The sequence below is a fragment of the Teleopsis dalmanni genome, chromosome 1, assembly GCF_002237135.1.
Source record: "Teleopsis dalmanni isolate 2A chromosome 1, ASM223713v2, whole genome shotgun sequence".
NCBI lineage: Eukaryota > Metazoa > Arthropoda > Insecta > Diptera > Diopsidae > Teleopsis > Teleopsis dalmanni.
In genome coordinates, this window is record NC_051846.1 from 210,776,116 (window position 1) to 210,797,980 (window position 21,865).

Below are 21,865 nucleotides of genomic sequence, written 5' to 3' on the forward strand. Positions count from 1 at the left end.
TTGACTTCATCAAATCGAAAATTCCGATTTAACACACTCCATATTCGTATAATTTATTTTATATATAATTTTATTTTTGGGAGCAAACAAAACATTTTGCAGCTTTTCTTGGTAGCAAATAAAAATTAATTTTATGCCTTGAAAATTCAGCACAATGAATTGCTGCAACAACAAAAATTATTTTTAATTTATAATTATTAAAATCAAAGGCATTCTCACCGATGACGTCACATCAAATTTAATTTATATGCTTTTTCTATAATTAACTCAAAATGTTGAGATATAATATTCATCATTATAGAAATTATGGCATGTATTATCGTAAATATTATGTTGTTCTTGATCCAAAAAGAACAAAAATACTAAATGCGATAGTTTATCGCATTTGTTTTAAGTTAAAAGACGTACACTCACTAGAGAAGTTTTGAAGTTGATTGGGATTCTAAATATAAAACTTTTAGTCAGAATTTCTAAATTTAATTTAAATAATACATTTTTTTCAATTGAAATTATTCCAGCCGCAATTGTGAATCATTTCAATGAACCGAAAGTAAATAACATACTTTACAAAATACAAGTGTCTAGGGTTTATACTACCACTTGTGGGTTTTACCTTTGACAAGATTAAAAGAATTGTGCCGCATCCTTAAAATAATATAAACATGTTAAATATATAACAATGTTTATATTGTATATTGTAAAAAAATATATATTAACATGTGGTGGCCCTTTCCAGCAATTGGGGGGTTTATAAAAAACATTTATTTATACTTTAAAACGTATAATAAGCTATTATAAAAAGATCGAAAATGGTTGAAACAAGAAGTTATTTACCTTTTTTAAGACTATAAATTCCCTGCTTACATTAAATATACACGTAATTCTACGAGAAGCCGCAAAATTGTATATTTCTTTTGCTCTAAGTCGATTTTATATGCTTTTTGATATGAGAGATATCATTTAAGTATATTAAAGAAAATACTTTAATTTTATTACACGTTCGATTAACATACTAGGTATATATATAACAACTAGGATTCCTTTATATTGCTTTCCACTGTTAAAGACAATGGTTGTTTGAATTATTGAAACCTATAATTTATTTATTTAGTAGTACAATAATTATGATTTATATGATTTGCTTATGTATATACAAATAAATACACAGTTTATGGTTTGGTTCTAATATTTCGAAGGTATTTATATTTATTACAAATATAAAATACTGTTGTTATTATATACATTTAACATTAGCTAATATATAAACAAGCGTTTTCAATAGATCAATATCTATGAATATGCCTTTAGAATATGATATGCCTTTTGTTTAAAATGTATTGTAAAATTGTTGTAAAAACAAATATTCATAAACTTGTGGCGCTAAAATAATTTCTGAACATTGTCATTTTGTTCTGGTTCAGGCAATTTTTGAAGTTATTTTTTATAAAAGTTTGTTTATATTTGTGCTTATCAATTTTGCAATTTTTTCAATATTGTATTTTTAAAAATAATTTTTTTGCATAATAATTTTGTTGCTCATTTAGAAACAGCTTATGCAAGAACTGCTTATATTGCAATATATGCCAACTTTTCCTTGCTTACATATTTATTAAACAAAATTATTTAATAATAATATATATATATATGTTGTAATATATATATAATGTAATATAATGTAATATATATATGTAATATATATATATAATATAATTATATACTTATTAATATGTATATGTATATATATATATATATAATATAATTATATACTTATTAATATGTATATGTATATATATATATATATATATATATATAATATAATTATATACTTATTAATATGTAGTATATAATTAATAACTATATAGAATATTTATATATAATAATGAAACTAATTTCTTTCATTTCGAAAATGTATAAAAGTTTATATTACTCAAATAATTAACAACTTTATTATTCAATTATGGAAAGGTCATCTGCTGCTTCTTCGGTTTTACTAATAACTTCTTTTTAATTTTTTTATACATGTCAAAATGTAACTTTCACTACCTTTTTTAACCAGTTTTAAACATCTCCGTTACTAAGTTTAAAACTACATACAACAAATTAGTTTAAAATGTATCGTACCGTACCGCATTTGCGTAGCATTTCTGCTATAGACACCGAATGCCAGTACCTGATACCAACATCATCATCATAACCATTTACTGTCATTTTTTTTTTGTGAAACTGGTTTTAATAACTCTGGGAGTCATCGTAACTTCTTTTTGGACTCCTCACACATCGATGGATACATTTACTCTCCCCACCTTGTCTGTCATAAAGTTAATAGCTCGTTGCAGCTGGCAAAATTAATGCGAAATGAAATAAAATATTGCAAAAATATAGTGAAAAATACGAAAATGATTTGCTTTCCATAATATTTCATCTAATGGCTCTTTTCACACATTTTCATAATAGCCAAAAAGCTATAAAATATAAAAAATGGACTTTATTGATTTTAAAAAATTTGTTGCCAATTTGTTAAGAGAATTAAATAGAATTTAAATTTGCATTGTAATGCTGCTTAGTTATAATAAATTCTTTTAATTTTATATCTTCTAATTTTTTTTTTTATTTATTTTAACAGTTGTGAACAGTCCACGTAATTTTAAGCTACTTAAATTTATATCTTTTCTTTAGAATTGATATATTATTTGTATTTTTTTTATTCTAAATTTTCATAAACTTAAGTAATTTTGCGAACATTGACTGTCGTAAGGCATACCAATTATCTACACACTTTGGTAATAAAATCTTAAATTCATTCATTGATTTTTTTTAGAATTCTAAACGTAGTCCAAGTTTTGAGACATTGATTGATACTTTTCTGAAATGAAATAACACAAAAAGATTTGTGAAAAAAATTTACATATAATTTCGATAAAAACTATAAAAAAAAAAAATAATCATCTTGGTAATAATGATGAGGCTATATCTAATATAGATGTTGTATAAAACATTTTGCAAATTGATTAAAAAAAATTTTTTTTAAATGAATTAATATATATAATTTAATAAAAAAAATTATCCCAAATATTTGTTGGCATTTATATTGCTTTAGCAGCTGTCTATTGGTGTTCATACCCATACCAATTTTATTAAAATTTTTTTTCTCTAGTACTAATGGCAATGTTCATGTGAAATTTCATCGTTTTCAGGCATCATTTAAACGTATAAAACCTTCCCGCCAAAACTACTAATGTTTGTTCACATTCCGCATGTATTCATCCAGGCACCTTTGGAGCCATAGTTCAATGGTTTATTTTAACTTAAGGCGGCGCATACCGAAGAGTCTTAAACCGTTTTGTACATTCTTGTATAGTTAACGTTCGGTGAGAAGAAGTTGCGAATAAGTTTATTTTTAGTGGTTGTATCTTCTTTCTTTACTTATCTTTTTTTATTTTTATATATCGCAGAATATTTTATTGCTTTAAGTTTCATTCAACCTTTTTGTTATTCTGTTGCAAAAACTATAAAAACGTGGCCTGGCCTATAATCTTAAGAATCACTTTATGTACCACTACACACATATAGATGTGCAGAAGTTTAAAATATTTTTTTCCTACACGATAGATAGATACATTTATGTGCCATTGTATGTACTCATTCTTGTAATTTTCTTATATTTCTCTGCTTGTATGACATTAAATTATATATCAATTCATGTGGAAACTTATGACTTCCGGTTTGGCAAATCATTTGATATAAAAAAACAAAAATATATATATTTTTAATTTTTTTAATTTACAAATGTGTGAAAATTTATTTAATAACATTTTGTTATTTTTTGTTTACATTGCAATTAATACTTTTAATTATTTCAATTAAAAATTAAAAATTTTACTTTAAGAATAAACAAAAATACACGTGTTTATTATTAGTAATATTTATAGTACATATCTCAGATATAATAATATTGTATATTTATTTTTTGTTGAATATTTTTTGATGAGCAATTTCAAAGAAATTTTTTCTAATATTTTTATATCCTAATGATCATAATATATTAGCAATCAAAACAACAAGTAAAAATTTTAAAAATTATTTATTCTATAAACAGTTCGGCAGTAAAATAATATATGTATGAGTAGAAACAAGATGTTTTACGTTCTTGGCAATCGAATTCATTCAACTCTTACCATACAAAGTATCTAACCGGTCAAATTCCTAATAATGTGAGTTTTTAATTCAAAGAATAATGATAATAAAATTAAACAAAATAAAAAAGTGGAGAAAGGGAAAAAGTTGTATTTACTAATACGTCGAAGGCATGGCACGAACTGGTACAGTATATAAATGTACGAAATAAACGTTTCAATTTTGGAATATTAAATTTTATATACATATATATAGTTTTTTCTTTAAATATTGCTAATAAATATGAGTCAACTTTTTTTTTATTTAGATACGTAACACATTATCTTCTCAAGACGTAATAGAATATCGTAAATATTTTTAATATGAAATATTCGATTTATGTGTTATTGTTTTAATTAGAAATTTAGCACTGTATCTTCTCAAGACGTAATAGAATATCGTAAATATTTTTAATATGGAATTTTCGATTTATGTGTTATTGTTTTAATTAGAAATTTAGCACTGTATCTTCCCAAGACATAATAGAATATCGTGAATATTTTTAATATGGAATTTTCGATTTATGTGTTATTGTTTTAATTAGAAATTTAGCGCTATATCTTCCCACAACGTAATAGAATATAATAAATATTTATTAAGAAATATTTAATTTATTTATTATTGTTTTGAGACTTGACACAGTATCTTCGCAAACCTGAATAGAACATTCTAAATATTTATTCTGGAATTTTAAATTTATGTTTTCAATACATAGTTTAATTGAATAATATTTTTAAAATTTTTATATAAAATCTTAAACATTCTTATAGTTTGGTATGTTCCATCTAGATATATGTATGTATGTACATTTTAAACTTTTGAAATAAGCATACCACTATAATACAGTACTGTCAGCTACTGAGTCTAATTATAAATATTTAGCTATGTTATTATTGTTATTGTTATTAAAATAGGGATCGTGCACTGCGACCTAAAAGATCTATTGTGCCTTACTCGAATTTCAGTGTTTCTCCATGTCCGATTTCTTTAATGAAAGACAGTATAGAGCCTATCTTTCCGAGTCTTAGCTGTGTTATAAATGCATAATTTTTCATATTTAATTTTTTTTATTACAGCATTGAATGTTAACGTGTAATACTTAAATCTATTAAAATTGTCTTAAAGGAATGCTGTATAGAAATTTTAGAAAGCATTCAGAACTTGTAGGTCCATTATTTTTGCAATATCCAATTGCAATAATTTCCAACTCTTTTTCATAAATTGAAAAATGATTTTCTTCATATCTTATAAATTTTTTCTTTATAACGACGCCCCTGCGGTTTGTGTTGATTGCTATTTTATTTATGCAAATTTCAATCAAAGAAATTATTACATATTTTTTAACATTTGAACGCTAACATAATACATATTAAATTATATTATTTAACATAGAATTAATGTGCTATAATTTAGATACGTCATATTTGCTATAAATATTAAATCTAACCACGAGCGCTTAATACTAAATAGTTATGTGATTTATTCAAGCAATACTTTGTAGCAATAATTTTTATTTATATCTTTTAAATTTTATTTTGAAAATAAAAAATAAATAGAAAATAAATAGTAAAATAGAAAACTGGCAACAATATACAATATACAATATACAATATAAAAGTATGCAGCAAACAAACCTCAAACATATAAACAACGACAAAATACTGTCAACCATTTGAAATATCTTTATTTAATCATAAACACCCGCACATTGCTTCATTGTATCTTGTAGTTTGTTTATATTGTATTCTTGTGCTATTTTCTTCAAAAAAATTAAGACGCAAAAAATAATTTTCCTTTTTGAATATTTTTAAGAATTTTTCATTATGTTAAACTACTATATTGCTTAAATAAAAAAAAATAATAATTTTTCATTCATAGAGCATAAATATTTTATACAGGATTTTGATATGAATTTAAATAAAAAAACAAAAAACATTCTTTTAAATTGTCATATTCCACAATAACATAAATAAAATGAAATCTTTACTTAATACTTAAAGGTTAGCCACAAAAAAAAAAATATATATATTTAATATTTAGAACTATTTTCAAAAACAAGATAAATAAAAAAAAATATATGTATATATATATATATGTATATTTAAAATAAAGACTTATGTTTTTAGGTCATAAGCAGGCAAATTGAGTTGAAAGAGACGAAAAATAGTTTTTTCCTTACATTAATTTTAATGAAATTATAAAATTTGTAATTTCTTTCTTAATAATGTGCAATGAACGTTGTTTTTATGTCATTTATTTAATTAACAAATGATTTAGGTTATAGTAAATAACATGAAGTACAATAAGTGTACTTGAAACTATAAACATTGAGTGCCAATAAAACCCCACGTCCACTGAAGGAAAGTGGTAACCCAAATTTGCTTGTGACCGACAATAATAAAAAATTTTAATACAAAATCACTCAATAGAAACATTAAAAAGTACAACAGAAATTGCCATTACTTTGTTTTTGTTGTTGCTGGCACATTGGCAAAGATACTCACACAAAAAGTGAATAAATAGTTGCTGTAAATAAATATTTTTATATAAAAATTTGAAAAAAAAAAAAAAAAATTACACCAAATCATTCTTAGAAAATTGTGGGCCAAAACAATAGAGCAACAGAGAAACCAACCTTCACCGGCAAAAGAGAAATTATACGGAAATTGTGGTCATTATGGTGGTTGGTGGCACACAATATAACGTGTTAAAGACTTTCCGCTTGCCTGCCCTAACTGCAGCTTTGCGTTCACTTCTCTAATATCTGAAATCTTCTCTAGTCACACTAGATCGTTGTTGGTGAGTGTTTAAATAAGGAAAAACAATTATCTTTTGTATGGAAATTAAAAAAATCATGTGATTTTTTTTTTCTCTTATTTTCTTAACAAATTTCACTTTTCCTAACAAAATTTTAAAATAAAATTTTTCACAAAGAAAACGCAAAAAATAATAGAATAAATAAATAAATGTGAAAAAATACAAAAATAAGTGGGCTTAAAAAAGTTATTAAATTCTATAAATATCACTCGCAATTTAGATATATATTATATTTTTGGATAATTTTAAAATACTATATATATATATTTATTTTTTTCATAAAATTTATTATTTTGGCAATTTTCATATGTTTTTAAAGAATTGTTTTTATTGTTATTTATATTAAATGTGTGGGCGAGTTTTTATAGAATCAAACTCCATAAAAGTGTTGACCGACAATTTCAAAAATTTATGAAATATTTTTCAGTGATTTTTGCGGATTTATGAATGAACACTTGAGATTCCTTTTTAGTTAGTTTTTACTTTTTTTTTTCCTTTATTTTTTTTTTTTGTTTTGAGACGAAATTTTTATTTAAAAGATAACATTAATTATGACATGGAATAAAATCGTTACAAAAATTATTATAAGTTTTAACGATTTCAAGTATAATTGTGGGTGCCTAATTCTCTGAAATCGATACAAGTATCACGAAAGTGTGAAGTATCAAATTGCAATTTGCAGTACAATACTCTATGACTCAAAAATAAGGATACAACAGTAGCTTTTAAAGAAAATATTTGTTCCAATACATAATTAGAAAGCTTGAAAAGCACACAATTCTATGGAAAGATGATAATGAGTCCATTGTTCCACTTATTGAGTCCCTTAGATTGAGTTTAAAACGATATATAGTTGGAATATATACTTAAGGAATACAACAGATAACATTCAAATAGCACAAATTAAAAGAAAAAGGACCAAAACTATAAGACATCGAGGCAGACGTGGATAGAATGGTTTTGAGAGTAATTGACGTATCTGAATGTAAAGTGTTAGAATCAATTGATAAGTATATAAAAAGATCTAAAAGACTTAGACAAGTGTATAAATATTAGAAAGTAAAAGAGTTGTTGTTTTTGTTATTGCATTCCAAATTAGTCAAGAAAATAATGTCTTTCAAGAACTATTATAACTACTAATAATATAATAATGATAATAATAAATAATTATAAATAAATACAAATAAATTGTAATTAATACTTAATTTAAAAAGAAAATACAGTTTAAATATTTGTAATGGAAAAAGTGTAATGTAATCAAAGAATAAAACAAAATTTATAAATAATATAAATAAATAAAATATATAAAAAAATTATTTCGTCGTGTCATTTTATGGCAATAATGAAGTTTTCACTTTAAAATAACTTGATAACTCCTTCGAAACATGTTCAGAAATTATGTTTTAGACATTTGAACCTTTTAAAATTAATATTACAACATCCGTTGAATGAGATAAGCGTTTCTTATTTTCTCAGGATTATATATGAGCTAAGCAAATGACATTAAAGTTTTCTTTCAAATAATTTAGTTTTTAATGCATGTATATATATGAACACAAACTGTTTGCTTCAATTTTACTTAGTTTATTCATATGACATTATTATTTAATATTTATTGCAAAACTATTTTAACTTAAAATGACATTGGACACACTTTCTTAGTGCAACAAAATCGTAAATTAAATATTGAACGACCTTATACAATAATTAATATTTTTTTTTTACTTTTATTACTTATTTGATTTAAGTTTTTCATATGATGTATAATATATATTGCAATATACCCGTAAAATTATTTTTATTTATTAAACAAAAAAAAAAAGAAAAACAAAAAAAATAAAATTGAAAAATTAAACTTTCATTTTATGTAAGTGAAATTTTAAATAATTTTTTTAAAGGAAAAAAACCAACAAAATTCGCTGCAAAAGTGGAGTAAACGTGAGAAAAAGTGCTAAACTAGCAAAAGTTTTTTAAATGAACTTGAGTCGAGGCATGAACTCTGTATCGAAAACCATATTTCAAATTATTTTTGCATTGAGAAATATGTAAAATATACTATTAACAAAATCTGAAACGGAGTAATAAAAATAAAAATAAAAAATAAAAATAAATCTAATTCTAAAATAAAAAATTTTACTCGTTTAAATGAATTTTTTGTTTACTTTGCATTTTGCTATATTAACATTTTTAAGTGCTGATAAAAAATAATAAATAAAACAGCAATTATTTATTTACGTTTTTAAGATTTAAATTTAGCATTTAAAAAAATGTTTTAATTTTACTATTTTGTTTACGTTTCAAAATCGAAAATCGAGTGAAGCTGCGAGTAAATACATTATAATATATTAAATTTCTTATGTCATTGACTTGAACTTCATTTTTTTTTTATTGTTTATAGACGCTGCAACGGCGCAGTATATTTTACTCAAATTTCTGTGTAACACGTACTGCATTGAAGTACGAATTTTGAACACATTTAATATCGTTGATATGAGATACTAACACAAAATCAGTTAATTTGATGGTTACTCGTTTAAATTACTCGTTCAATTTATTCCTTTTAATTGCAAATTCATAAGTTCAATGGTTTTAATAGGGGTCAACCGAAAATCTTAATTTTTATTTTTAAATAATTTGATTGTTATATATATACATAATTATATATAATTTTTTTTTTTTTATATAAATTTCATTATTTATTAATAATTGTACAACTGAGCATTTTATTTTGCTGCGCATTATTCTCTTTCTATCTCAACTGCGTTGTAATATTCTTAGCGAAATCTTATCTGTGTAAAATTATGAAAGATTGAAAATATATTTTAAAAATAATTTTCATAGACAAATAATGATAAAATTCTCAACTCATATAAATTATTTATAACTAAATTTATTAGCTATAAATAGTATTCTCCCTTTAAAGGATGGATGTATGACAGCATTCAGTATTGCGAATAATATCTTTAAAAAATATCTCCTTTACAAAAAGCTATTAAAAACAAATCAGTTTTATGCATTAGTAAACCAATTAACCTGTTCTACTTTTGAACTTTTCCGTTCTAAATATTTGACAGTTGAGCTGTATATCTGCTGTATATCTTTTAAACTTAAAAATATCTTTTTATGTACATCTGTCGTAAAATAGTATTTTTCGAATGCTTCTTTAAAATTGTTTATAACTTAATTATTTAAAATGTTATAGGTCAGTTTTTATTTGTTTATATTTTTTTTTACAGTTGCGCTTATATTTTATTTTTATTTAGTTTTGACATATTGTTATAGTTCTTTTCAGTAGCTTTCTTGTTTCTTGCTTATTTTTTATTTAAAATTTTTATTTTTCATGTGTCAAACGTCGTTTTTATTTTGACAGCAAACACGCGGTTTCGGTTTATTTTGAAAACAAATTATGTCTTGTAATACTAATTTCTGTATTTTTAATTATTGTATTAATTTATTTTTTTTAATTTTTTTGTTAACAAAACACTTTGAATTAATTTTGGAAATAAGTTTTTAATTAACTCACTTATTATAGCTGAGTTACTGAGTGTAAGAAACAAATATAAGAGAAGAGCAAAAGTAATAAACTCTTAGAAATATGTTTATGTTTAAATATTAAATATGTATAAATTTATTGATTTTACTATATACATAAGTTGCTTTAGCCGATGTTAGGTTAGGTACTAACGGGGCGATTAATTGCCCAACCGCACAAAATTCGAAATGTTTGAAATCATCTGTTACTTTTATTAAAACTTAAGATGCGCTTTCAAGAAAATATTAGTACCCAAGACCTTCTAGAAAGTGTGTTCCTAGCGTGATCAACCATCGTTGCATAAAAGCTCAACCTTTAACGTTTGGTTTGAAAACGTTAAAAGTAAATAAAGTAGGAAAAGAGAGTTTCATTAAACACAGATAAAATAATATACTACAACTTTAACGATATATATCTCTTAACTGAAACAGAGGTTCTGATTGTCGACTTAGGCGTTGTATTAAGATTAATTTTTGTATTAACAAGTCGGCATTGCCGGTTAATAACCTACAATATAACCTTAAACAATTCTGTTAGTTTATTATTAATTTAATTAGCTTTTACAATACACATGCAATAAATTTATCTTCCTTCAACAGTTGTTATCATCTTTATATTGAAATATGAAAAATAATATGCTGCTATATATACCATAGTTTGTTGTAATTTTAACGTCATTCACATAGAATCAATTCATTCAATAGTTACAGTCAGGGTCACTGATAACATTTCGTTTCCTCATACGTTACTCTAGAATTTAGCTTTATTTTTCTATTAAAAATTGTACAACTGACATGTATTTAAGTAATAGAGCAGACAAAAATAGTTTAATTTCAATAAATGATAACAGTTTTTGGTTGTATTTGGTTTACTGCTTCATCATGCTTTTATATACTTAATTAACTTTATTTGAATTTTCTATTTATTTAAGATAATCCAATATAATTGGGGGAAAATTAGATATATATATTGTATTTTTACATTTTTACCAAAATATCTAGATTTACTTATATTAAAGTTAATATTTTGTTAAGTATTTATATTAAAAAATATTAATAGTATATATTTTTAATCTAATTATTTTTACATAACTGATATAGTTAAATTTTCTATTCCTGAAAAATTTACAAATGGAATTTTGTTTTATTTTTTCGTTATGATGTGCAATTTTACAATTAGCTAAAATAATTATTTTTAATGTTGCGTATACGCTGTGTTAACCCAACATTTGGTATGCTAATTGCCATATGTTTCTTATCAATCTTATTTTTGCAATTGACCATTAGACCTTAAATTTTTTCCACTCTAATGTTCGTAAACAAAACAAAAAAGCAAAAAAATAATCAACTCAAAATTGATTATTTTTTGTATCGCATGCATGTTGTTACCTTATAGTAAAAATAAAACTCATTATTTAAAAATTTATTAGCACATTTTATGCTCATATAACGCGACTATTGCATGCTTGAAATCGCCTGACTTTGATGACGCATTCGTCATAGGGCTATGAAAAACTCTTTAAAAGGATGGCATTTTCGGTTCTATGTACCAATAAATTTAATACTTTTACACAGTGTAAATTGCGTTTTTATTTCTATAATCGATTAGAAGTAAATGAAAAAAAAAAAAACTTTACAGGAAATAACGTAATAATACCAGCACCTATTCTCACTAGAGTATTTTTGCTTTTAAAAATACAATACACCTTCTTTGTTCCGCTATACTATATACGCTATATAGAGTATGTAAATTGTATTTAACAAATATAAAAATAAAAATAAAAATCTTACAACATTTATAGATATTCGGTTCTGTTTGCTTTTTAATGTTTCTATAATTTAGAATGTTGAGTTACTCGAATATAAAATTCTATTGACGTCACTAATACGCAATTGTACGATTTTGCGTAGGGATTAACTGATAAATAATTGTTGTTATTGATTATATAATTGTTTACCATTAATATTAGTTTTTCTTACTTAAAGGTTTATAATTTATAATTTTTTTTACATGAATATAAAATTAACACAATTAATTGTGAAATTATAAATATGTAAATCAATCTATCATAGATTAATATATAATGCTAATATTATCATTTACAGTATATACAAAAGAAAATAATATTTAATATAAAATTGGTAATTCATTTTGAAATAATTATTAAAATTATTTTGTAGAGAGAAAATAAAATAATACTATTGTATTTTAATATAATTTTATTTTAATTCGTTTATTATTTGTTTATTTTCTTGTTATTTATATATACTATTTATATATATATATAGAGAAAGTATGGAAGAAAGATTATAATAATTTATAATAATTAATTAAAAGAAAAGGAATTTCTAAATTATGTGAATAATAATTTTTGCATTATATTAAAATAATACAATAATAATTAAAAGAAAAGGAATTTCTAAATTATGTGAATAATAATTTTTGCATTATATTAAAATAATACAATAATAATATAATAACAATATAGTAATAATATAATAATATAAATTAAAATCGTTTAAATTTTTTTTACAAAATGAATAACTACTTTTACTCGTCTCTTAATAATTCGATTTAATTTAATTTCAATCATTTTAATTGTTGTTATAATTTCTGAATTATATCATATCATACTATATCAATAATAATTTCTGCATAATAATAAAATAAATTCCCTATTTATTTAAAGTATTCGTTTGAAAATTTTGTTTACAAAAAAAAAAAAACAAATAACAATTTGAAACCGTCTCTTAATAATTCCTTAATAATAGAATTTTCTAAATAAAACGCGCAATTTCTCTGAAAAACCTTATATTATATTTACACATAATTAAAAATAAATTGTTTCTAATAAGTCTACAGACGGCATTTAATATCTGGTGTACGTTGCTGGACTTAAAATGTTATATCAGAAAATGTGCTAATACTCACTGTAGTCTGGCAACAACCGCAAACCATTGTTCGGTTAACTCATAAAGTTTATCTTATCGGTACTTGACAAGGTATAAATAATAAAGAAAAAAATAAATAAACAATAATATTGAAATTTCTAAACTTAAGGTAGGTTTCATACACATTTTATCTTCGTGCAAAGGTAACTATACTGCAATGTATGTGCGCCTGTTGAAGTTATAGAAAAACTTAATTACTAACTTTCTTCAAAACGCTATATGAACTAGAAAAATTAAAACATATTTTAATGAAACTAATAATTGATTAAATATAATTAGTATATATAACAAACATATAAACTATATGACACTTTGTATATGACTCGGGGAATTTCTGCGAAACACTATGGGAATTTTTCTAATATCAATATAAATCTATTGATATGTTAGTTAGAGTTGATCTTGTAAGGCTGCTTATCAGTTTTGTGAATTGAAAAGACTTGAATATAAACAATAAACTACAAATTGATAGTACTAAGAATGAATAAAGAAATGTGTATTTTTTTACTACGTATATTGTTTTGATATCACTCACGAATATGAATAAATTTTATTCGTGGGTTTTAGTTTTCCGTCCGTACAAACCCGCAACAATCGAATAGAGAGCGCAACCAGTAAATTGTTAAGTCGAATAAAACACTTCGAAGCAAACATATGTCAGCAAATATTTAGAACGTGTATGACTCAGTTGTCATTTTCGAAAAGAAAAAATAAAATTTCGTCATACAAAACCGTTTATTATTACAATCATTCCAATAATAAATTGCTTTCAGCCAGCCTTATTTGGGTATATGTGCGAATTCAGTTTAGTCAAGTTTTTAAAGCAAAGCACACGTACTCAGATAGATGCTCCTGAAGCGCTTCGTATGATTAATACAACATTTCTGTATAAAAAAATAAAATTCAATATTTATGATGAAAAATATAAATACTATATTAGGTATTAAAAGCTAGATACATTTTTTTTTTGTTTTTTGTTTTAAAATATGTGTAAATATAAATATTTATTAATTTGTATTTATTTTTCTTTATTGTTGTATTTTATAGATGACACTATGCAACATAAGAGTAGCACAGCTGGTCATGTTAACTCCAAGTCATCGAATAGAGATGCCTTGCAAGCACAGCAATTAAATGGAAGTTCTAAGAATGAGTCATATGATTCCAGTTTTGCTGGAAACAATGGTCATAATCATCAGAATCATCAGCAGCAGCAACAACAGCACAGCAGTAATCATCATGGTCATCATCAACAAAACGGTAATAGACAACGAAAATCGCGTAACAACAATCATCAACAGAAACGGCAAGATAACAACGGCGGTGGACAGAAGCAACGTAACCCAACAGATTTGACAGTTGAAAATTGGTTGGGAAATAACTTGGACTATTGTTATGAACGACGTCGGTACAATTCTTCGTCTTTATACGCAGAAGGTAAGCTACAAATTTCTTACTTTTTATATATAAGTATATATATATATAATTTTAATATATATAATTTTAATATACATAATTGAGATTGTGGTTGTAGTAGTCGACGTTGGCAATGAGTAATGTATATATTATTGCAAATTTATCTAATATTCAGATAAAAGATTAGTCGGCCAAACTAAAATGATTGCTTTGATTGTTCTAGCCCACACTGTTATAATGAAATAATTTTATTTTTAGCCATGAGTTATCGTTTAGGGCTAACAAAAATATAAGATTAGTTAAATTATATGTTTCGTAAATCAAGATATGATTGCATATAGATAAGATTTTTATTTGAATTCTAATTTGAAAATACTTCCTGTTGATATTAAAAAAATGAACAGCATTTATTTAGGGTTTTTTTTTCACATAGAACAAAAATTAAACATAATAATTAAAATTTTTTAATTTTATTAAAACAATTATTTTGTTCTTTTGATGAATTATTTTTTATGAATTATGAGATGCAAATAAATATTTTGTTTACTTTTGGTATAGTAGTTTACAAGCGATCGAAAAAATATATTTACATTATTCGATTTAAATATATGTTTATGTATAGTAGTTACACTACTTAGTATAGTATACTAAGTATAGTGTGTATCTATAGTAGTTTGCAAGCGATCATTTCTCGATTCAAAGAAATGTTTTGTTTACCATTGATATAGGAGATAGCAGGAGGTCAGGAATGTATTTACATTATGGGACTTAAAGATAATTTCATATATTATTTATTGATCTGGGTTTCAAAACTTTGTTTATTAAAAGCGTAATAAGCTTCACAATATCAAGAAAAAAGTAGAGCAGCTTATTTGTAATATAATTATTATGTTATTGTTTATTGCTGGTTTTGAATGTCACTTTCCTGAAGGGCAAGGAAAGTAACCACCTTCAGTTGTTATGAGTAATTAACTTTGATATAGTTTCCCGCTATTCTTTTTTATTTTACAATAAAGTAAATATTTTTTAAATTAAAATATAATTAAGTAGTTAGTTTAATCATCATTATAACTGATGACTAAATAAACTTAAAAAAATATTAAAAATTAAAATTATTAAACTTAATTAGATGGTCTATTTTAAGAAAAACTTAATCAGAAGGCAATTCCATTATTTAAATAAATTTTTTTGCTGATGACTTATTATTTGATATTTTTAACTTGCATATAAATATTGTGCATTTAAGAACAAAATATCTAAAAATTCTTTTGTTTTTTTACTTGCGTCATTTTGTTGATATTAGTACATTATGAATCATTTACAAAATATTTCCTTATAAATTTGTGTGAGTTTTCAACTTTTAGGAAGTAATTTTTAATCGCCCACTTACGATTATAGGTTACAGTGAAAGCTATCAGTATAAAAACACTTGAATAATTTGAAGTAAATATTTAAATATATGGGCAAAAACAATTAACTTGTAAAACTGTTTAAATTATTTCTCAAATGGAAATGGAAATTGAAATTGGCCAACGCAATTTATTTGAAGTATTATTATTTTTTATATATAAAAGAGCACCACTTCACACACAGTAATAATGAAGGCACTTTAGTTTACTACTATTAGTTGTACTTTAAACAATTGACTTGTAGCTTTTGTTTTGTTATTTAATTGTTTTCTTTATGATAAATTATAATTACAGCCACAATTAAATGAAAAATTATAGCTAATTAAAATGCATTAAAACTAAACAAAAATGCTACACTAAGCATAATTTAATTAAAATCGAAAGCAAAAAATAGAGAAAAAAAAATCAAATACTTCCTTATTGTTAACTGCCAGTAAAATTATACATGTACTCATGTAGATATTAAAAATTAGCATAATTAAAAAAAATGTTCTTCTAGAACAAGTTTTGTAAGAACTTGTTCCTTAGTATGCTACAAAAATGGGCTCGTACTACTTGCAGAACCGGCAAGTCTTCAAAATGTACACATATTTTGTATAATATGTATTTCAAAGCATACGCTCTAGTAATACTGGATATGCATATCAAATGAATATACGTATGTATGTCTATAAATGTGCCAAATCTTAAGAATTCATAATGTTGTCTTATGTAGACTTTTGTTTTTATGAATTCGCAATTCGCATTGTATTTATGTACAACATACTCGTATATATGTATATAGAAATACAATTTTTTCCAATTTTGTTTTATAAATCAATTTATTTGCTTACATATTGCATTTACTCTTACAATTAATAAAATTTGTTGGCATATGTTTACTTAAGATTTATATCTATCGATCCATCTAAATATATCTTAAGCGCGTGTGAAACATGTCAATTAGCAAGAATTTTTTATTTTGATTTATCTAATGTGTTCTGATATATGGTTTTCATTGTTTATAAGCATTAAGTAATCATTGCTAATAATAATTTTGACGAATTTTGTTTATTTGTATATGATTGTTTTGTAATATAAATTTTAAAAAATCTGATATAAAAAAAGATTATAGATAATTGTATAGTGTGAAATAATAAAAAACGAATAATAAAATTTTATTACTTTGTTAATTGATTATTCATACAATATATCTAATAGTACTATGTATAGTTATATAAATTTTTTTAGAATATATGATGAGTTATATCTTTAATCTCATTTTATATCTATACAATATTGTTATTTCTTGTTAAGAAAATATTTTAGTTTAAAAGCATTTCTTCAACATCATAAAACTATAGTTTCGCTAGCATTTATTTTATATTCTAGGTCTAAATGATAAAATATGTATGCATATCACATTTTAATACTTTTAAGCTAAATATAGTTTCTTAAATATTTTTTGAATTTCTTACTATTATTAAAATCCAGAGCATCATACATATAAATAAAATACTTAAATACTTGAGTGTGTATAGCCATAGATCGGTCTCTATGCAATATAAGATATTCTGTATCTATAACAATTTCAACTCAACTGTGTCAACTCTAATGAACGCATTTCAAATGAAATTTCCTGCAATTTTCTTATTTAACACATTTAAATTCAAGACAAAAATAAGAAATAAAAAATAAAAAATACAAAAAAAAATCAAAAATCTGAAACCATAAATTCGAATATGCCAAAGAGGCAAACTACACTACTCAGAGGAAGACTGCGCTTTGTTGTGATGTTGCGGCTGCAAAAATTGTTATATCTTTGGTATTTATAATTTGAGTTTAATAACTTTTTGCCTCCCGCGCTGCTGCAGTTTTAGTAGTGCAACGTCAGCAGTTCATTAGCCTAGTCGCTGCTGACATTTTCTCATTTTGCGATATAAAAATCGTTGTAACATTTCATGCACATGTGCATGCATCATGGCTCTAAAGCAATTTTTCAAATAAATTTGTTTATATTTCGAAAAAAAAAAAAAAAAATAAAAATTAACAAAATTAAGAAATTATTGCATATATTTTTTTTTATTAATTCTTTTTTAATTTGAAAATATATTGTTGTGATTACGTTTTGCTTGCATTACACATTTTAAAATATGTACACACCATTTCATGACTCATTGATTCATTCATTCAAATTTATTGGGTTTTTTTTTGCTATGTTCACAATTTTACACTTTTTACTACTGTAGTAATTTTTCCAATTTTATTTGTGTATTTTAATTCCATTTCATATGAATAACTTAAATTATTATGACGTATATAATTGTCGATTAAGTTATTCAAAATTGTGAATCACATTTACTCTATACTCTATGCAAAGTGTTCTGTTAATATTGAGTTAGCAGAAAAGTAAGTATTACCAAGATCTAAAAATAATTGTGATGATTTTTCTAATATATGGTATACACAATTCAGTTCAAGGAATCGATTTTTCACCAACTCATATTCTTAATAAATTCGTTAATGTCAATATTATTATCGTTAGTGATTTTGCTATTAATTTATTAATTTAACAAATCGTATTGAACTTACCCTGCGTTATGCCTTATAACGATATTCTGCACGTAGCGCTAGCATGGAATCCCCAGGGAACCCCGCGTAGAGGCAGGCCAACGATATGCATCGATACTGAAACTGGCAAATCGTTTAACGAATTTCGACAAACTTCACAAAATAGATATAGTTAGAAATCATTTGTTGTATCCTTAAGCTCCTAAAGGAGTATGGAATAAAAAAGTAATGATATTAAACATATAGTTTTTATAATATATGCAGGACTACTTACATAGATTGATATTTACGATAGATTTTAGAATTGTCGGAATATTATTGGTAATAGAATAGAAGAGATTCCAACGAAATGGAAAACTGTGTCAGATCTTTTAAATAATATTCCTTCTGGTCCAAATAAAAGGCAGACAGTCAAAGAAATGTTTTAACTTCGTTCAGAACCGATATTTTTTAAATGATTCAACTTTTTTAGGAAGATAACAGAGGTCATGATATGATCGATTTGTGTCGTTATGAAACTGTCAATAGAGTCATAGCAATTAATTCCGGTGTGAACATGACACGAAATACTATACTCAAGATAACAATGCTATAACAGGTCACTATGCTAGAAAACAGTCTACAGATAGATTTTTGCCTTTAAAGACTTCCAACTATATATCTACCATACATTATTGTTAATACAATGCTTTAAATATTTTTTTTCCAAATATTATACTAAGCTAAGCTTTTGTCGAACCGAAGAATACATTAAATTTCATAAGTTGTTGTGTGACGTTGTCCATTCTAATAATAATAAACTAAATGAAAATATTATGCCGGAACGTGTATAACTTGATTGGAATGTTTCAAAATATTTGTTAGCTGATTTGTTTTTTAAAGCTTTTTTATTTTCATTTAGTTTTAATTACTTTTTAGACTATTGCAAATGACGTGTTATACAGAAGCAAATATAAATTAATTTAAGTTGATTATTATTAATAAAAAAAATTGGAAGTCAACCATATATTTTTTTAACTAACCTTTCACTTATTATGCATTTAAAATTTTTTTATAAATATTTAAAATAGTAATTTCTAGTTGTTTTATTATTTGTCACCAACTTTCCTTATTTAACTTATAAGAAAAATGATTATAAAAATAATGAGAATAGATACAATTTTAAATAGATGAGATAAGATCTGTATTTTTCAATATAATATTTTATTATTTATAATATAGGCACTACTGTTCTCATTTATACCCTTTAGAGGCCATTTATTTAGTTATTTATATTTTAATATACTCGCATATTAAATTAAATTACCATAAAATCACATTTTAAAATGTTAATTAAAAGCTTAATTAATTAGCATCAATATCAACACGTTTGTCATATATAAAATTAATTTTTGCTTCTTAATCAATTTTTTTGCCGCGTGTAAGTCATAAAAGAAAATTATTACTGGGTTTTTTTTCCCGTAAAGTAAAAAATTTTTCGTTTTTATATGAGAATACTGAGAATATTACTGATCTTTTTTGTTTCCAACATCCATTTCATATAGAAGATCGCACCTTGAGCTAGAGATTATTATTATGTCCCTGCTTCGATTTAAAATCTCTCCCTCCATTTTTCTCTTTTTTCAATTTCTCTATCTTTTATCTTTCTTTTTCTCCCTTTATATCCCTCTCTCCTTTTCTCCCTTTATCTCTCTCTTTCTCCTTTTCTCTTTCTTCCTTTCTTTTTTTTTTCTCTCATTCTCATTTTTTCCCTCTTTCTAACTTTCTCTCTCTTCCTCTTCCTTTCTTTTTCTTATTTTCTCTTTTTTATTTTCTCTCTCTTCCTCTTCCTCTCTTTTTCTCATTTTCTCTTTCTTATTTTCTCTCTCTCTCTCTCTTTCTCATTTTCTCTTTCTTATTCTCTCTCTCTTTCTCTCTCTCTTTCTCTCTCTTTTTCTCTCTCTGTCTTTCTCTATCTCTCTCTATTAATTTCCATAATAAATTCTAGTATCAAACATTTTGTAGCGAATATGATTAGTTTTATCAACATTTATCTTTCTTTTTATCCTACCTGTTGATTTTCGCCCTAGTACCAATTTATCAGCATGTTAATATTAATATCAGAATTGGTACCTTTGTTCCTATTTACATTTAATATACTATCTTTTCCTTTAATTGGTGGTATACTTCAATAATGTATTTAACTCAAAAATATGACTACGTAAATTTGTCTTAATATAGTTACTCATACGCCAAGTGGCGGCTTTGATTACCCTCTGAGCTATAAATATGCTTAATTATAAAAACGGATTTGTGCAGCTAATGAGAATTTAATCATTTTACTTAGATAATAAAAACAAATTTTTATGGAAGTTGAACTGTAAAACTTGTAGTTTCTTCATAGTAACTCGTAGAGATACATACATCACACATAAGCATACATACTTTTATGCAATATATTTGCAACATTTTCTAATTGAACATAAATTAATTAATTTCCGTTTGTTTGTAATTACATTTTGCAAACTAAGTCTGTTGATCTTAAAAGCAGAGCAGTTCGATTTAGTAAAGCTTGCTTACCAGACTGTGGAAATTTCTTATATCAAACTCAAATATAATTTCAATTTAATTATTTTTTAGCCGTGGGCTCTTATAAATTTTGCATAAGATATTAAAGTTTGTATTCATTTTATATTTTTTCATGCTCAAATGCTTTCAACTTTGTTGCATATCAAAAATTACTATGACGAAGGTTAATATAATTTTGTTTTTCGCCATATATAGATACACATGTATTTGGTAATATGTAAGTTACATTTTGTTCATGCAATATATACATATATATAGATAATGCTACACATCTACCATTAAATTAAAAAATAATATTTGTTTAGGAAGCCAGCAGTATAAATAAAAAACTTTAAATTATTTTTACCTTAAGCTAAGTGAAATTTTATGGTCTAGTTCAGCATGTGATGTAGTTAAATTCCTTTAAGCGTAAATTCCTTTAACGTTATTAAATATTATGTTTAATGTGA

At 24.2% G+C, this 21,865-nt stretch overlaps 1 protein-coding gene across 4 annotated transcripts in view; it reads left to right on the forward strand.

Annotated features, from left to right (window-relative positions):
* The window catches only part of LOC119671728 (general transcriptional corepressor trfA), a 64,494-nt gene that overhangs the window by 31,661 nt on the left and 10,968 nt on the right, over positions 1–21,865 (forward strand). For 3 of the 4 annotated variants that reach the window (XM_038082487.1, XM_038082486.1, XM_038082488.1), the window contains one exon: positions 14,521–14,910. In XM_038082487.1, the coding sequence (XP_037938415.1) occupies positions 14,521–14,910 (390 nt within the window). Of the gene's footprint in view, positions 1–14,309; positions 14,414–14,520; positions 14,911–21,865 lie in introns of those variants that run through there. The other variant, XM_038082489.1, reaches the window with a different exon arrangement.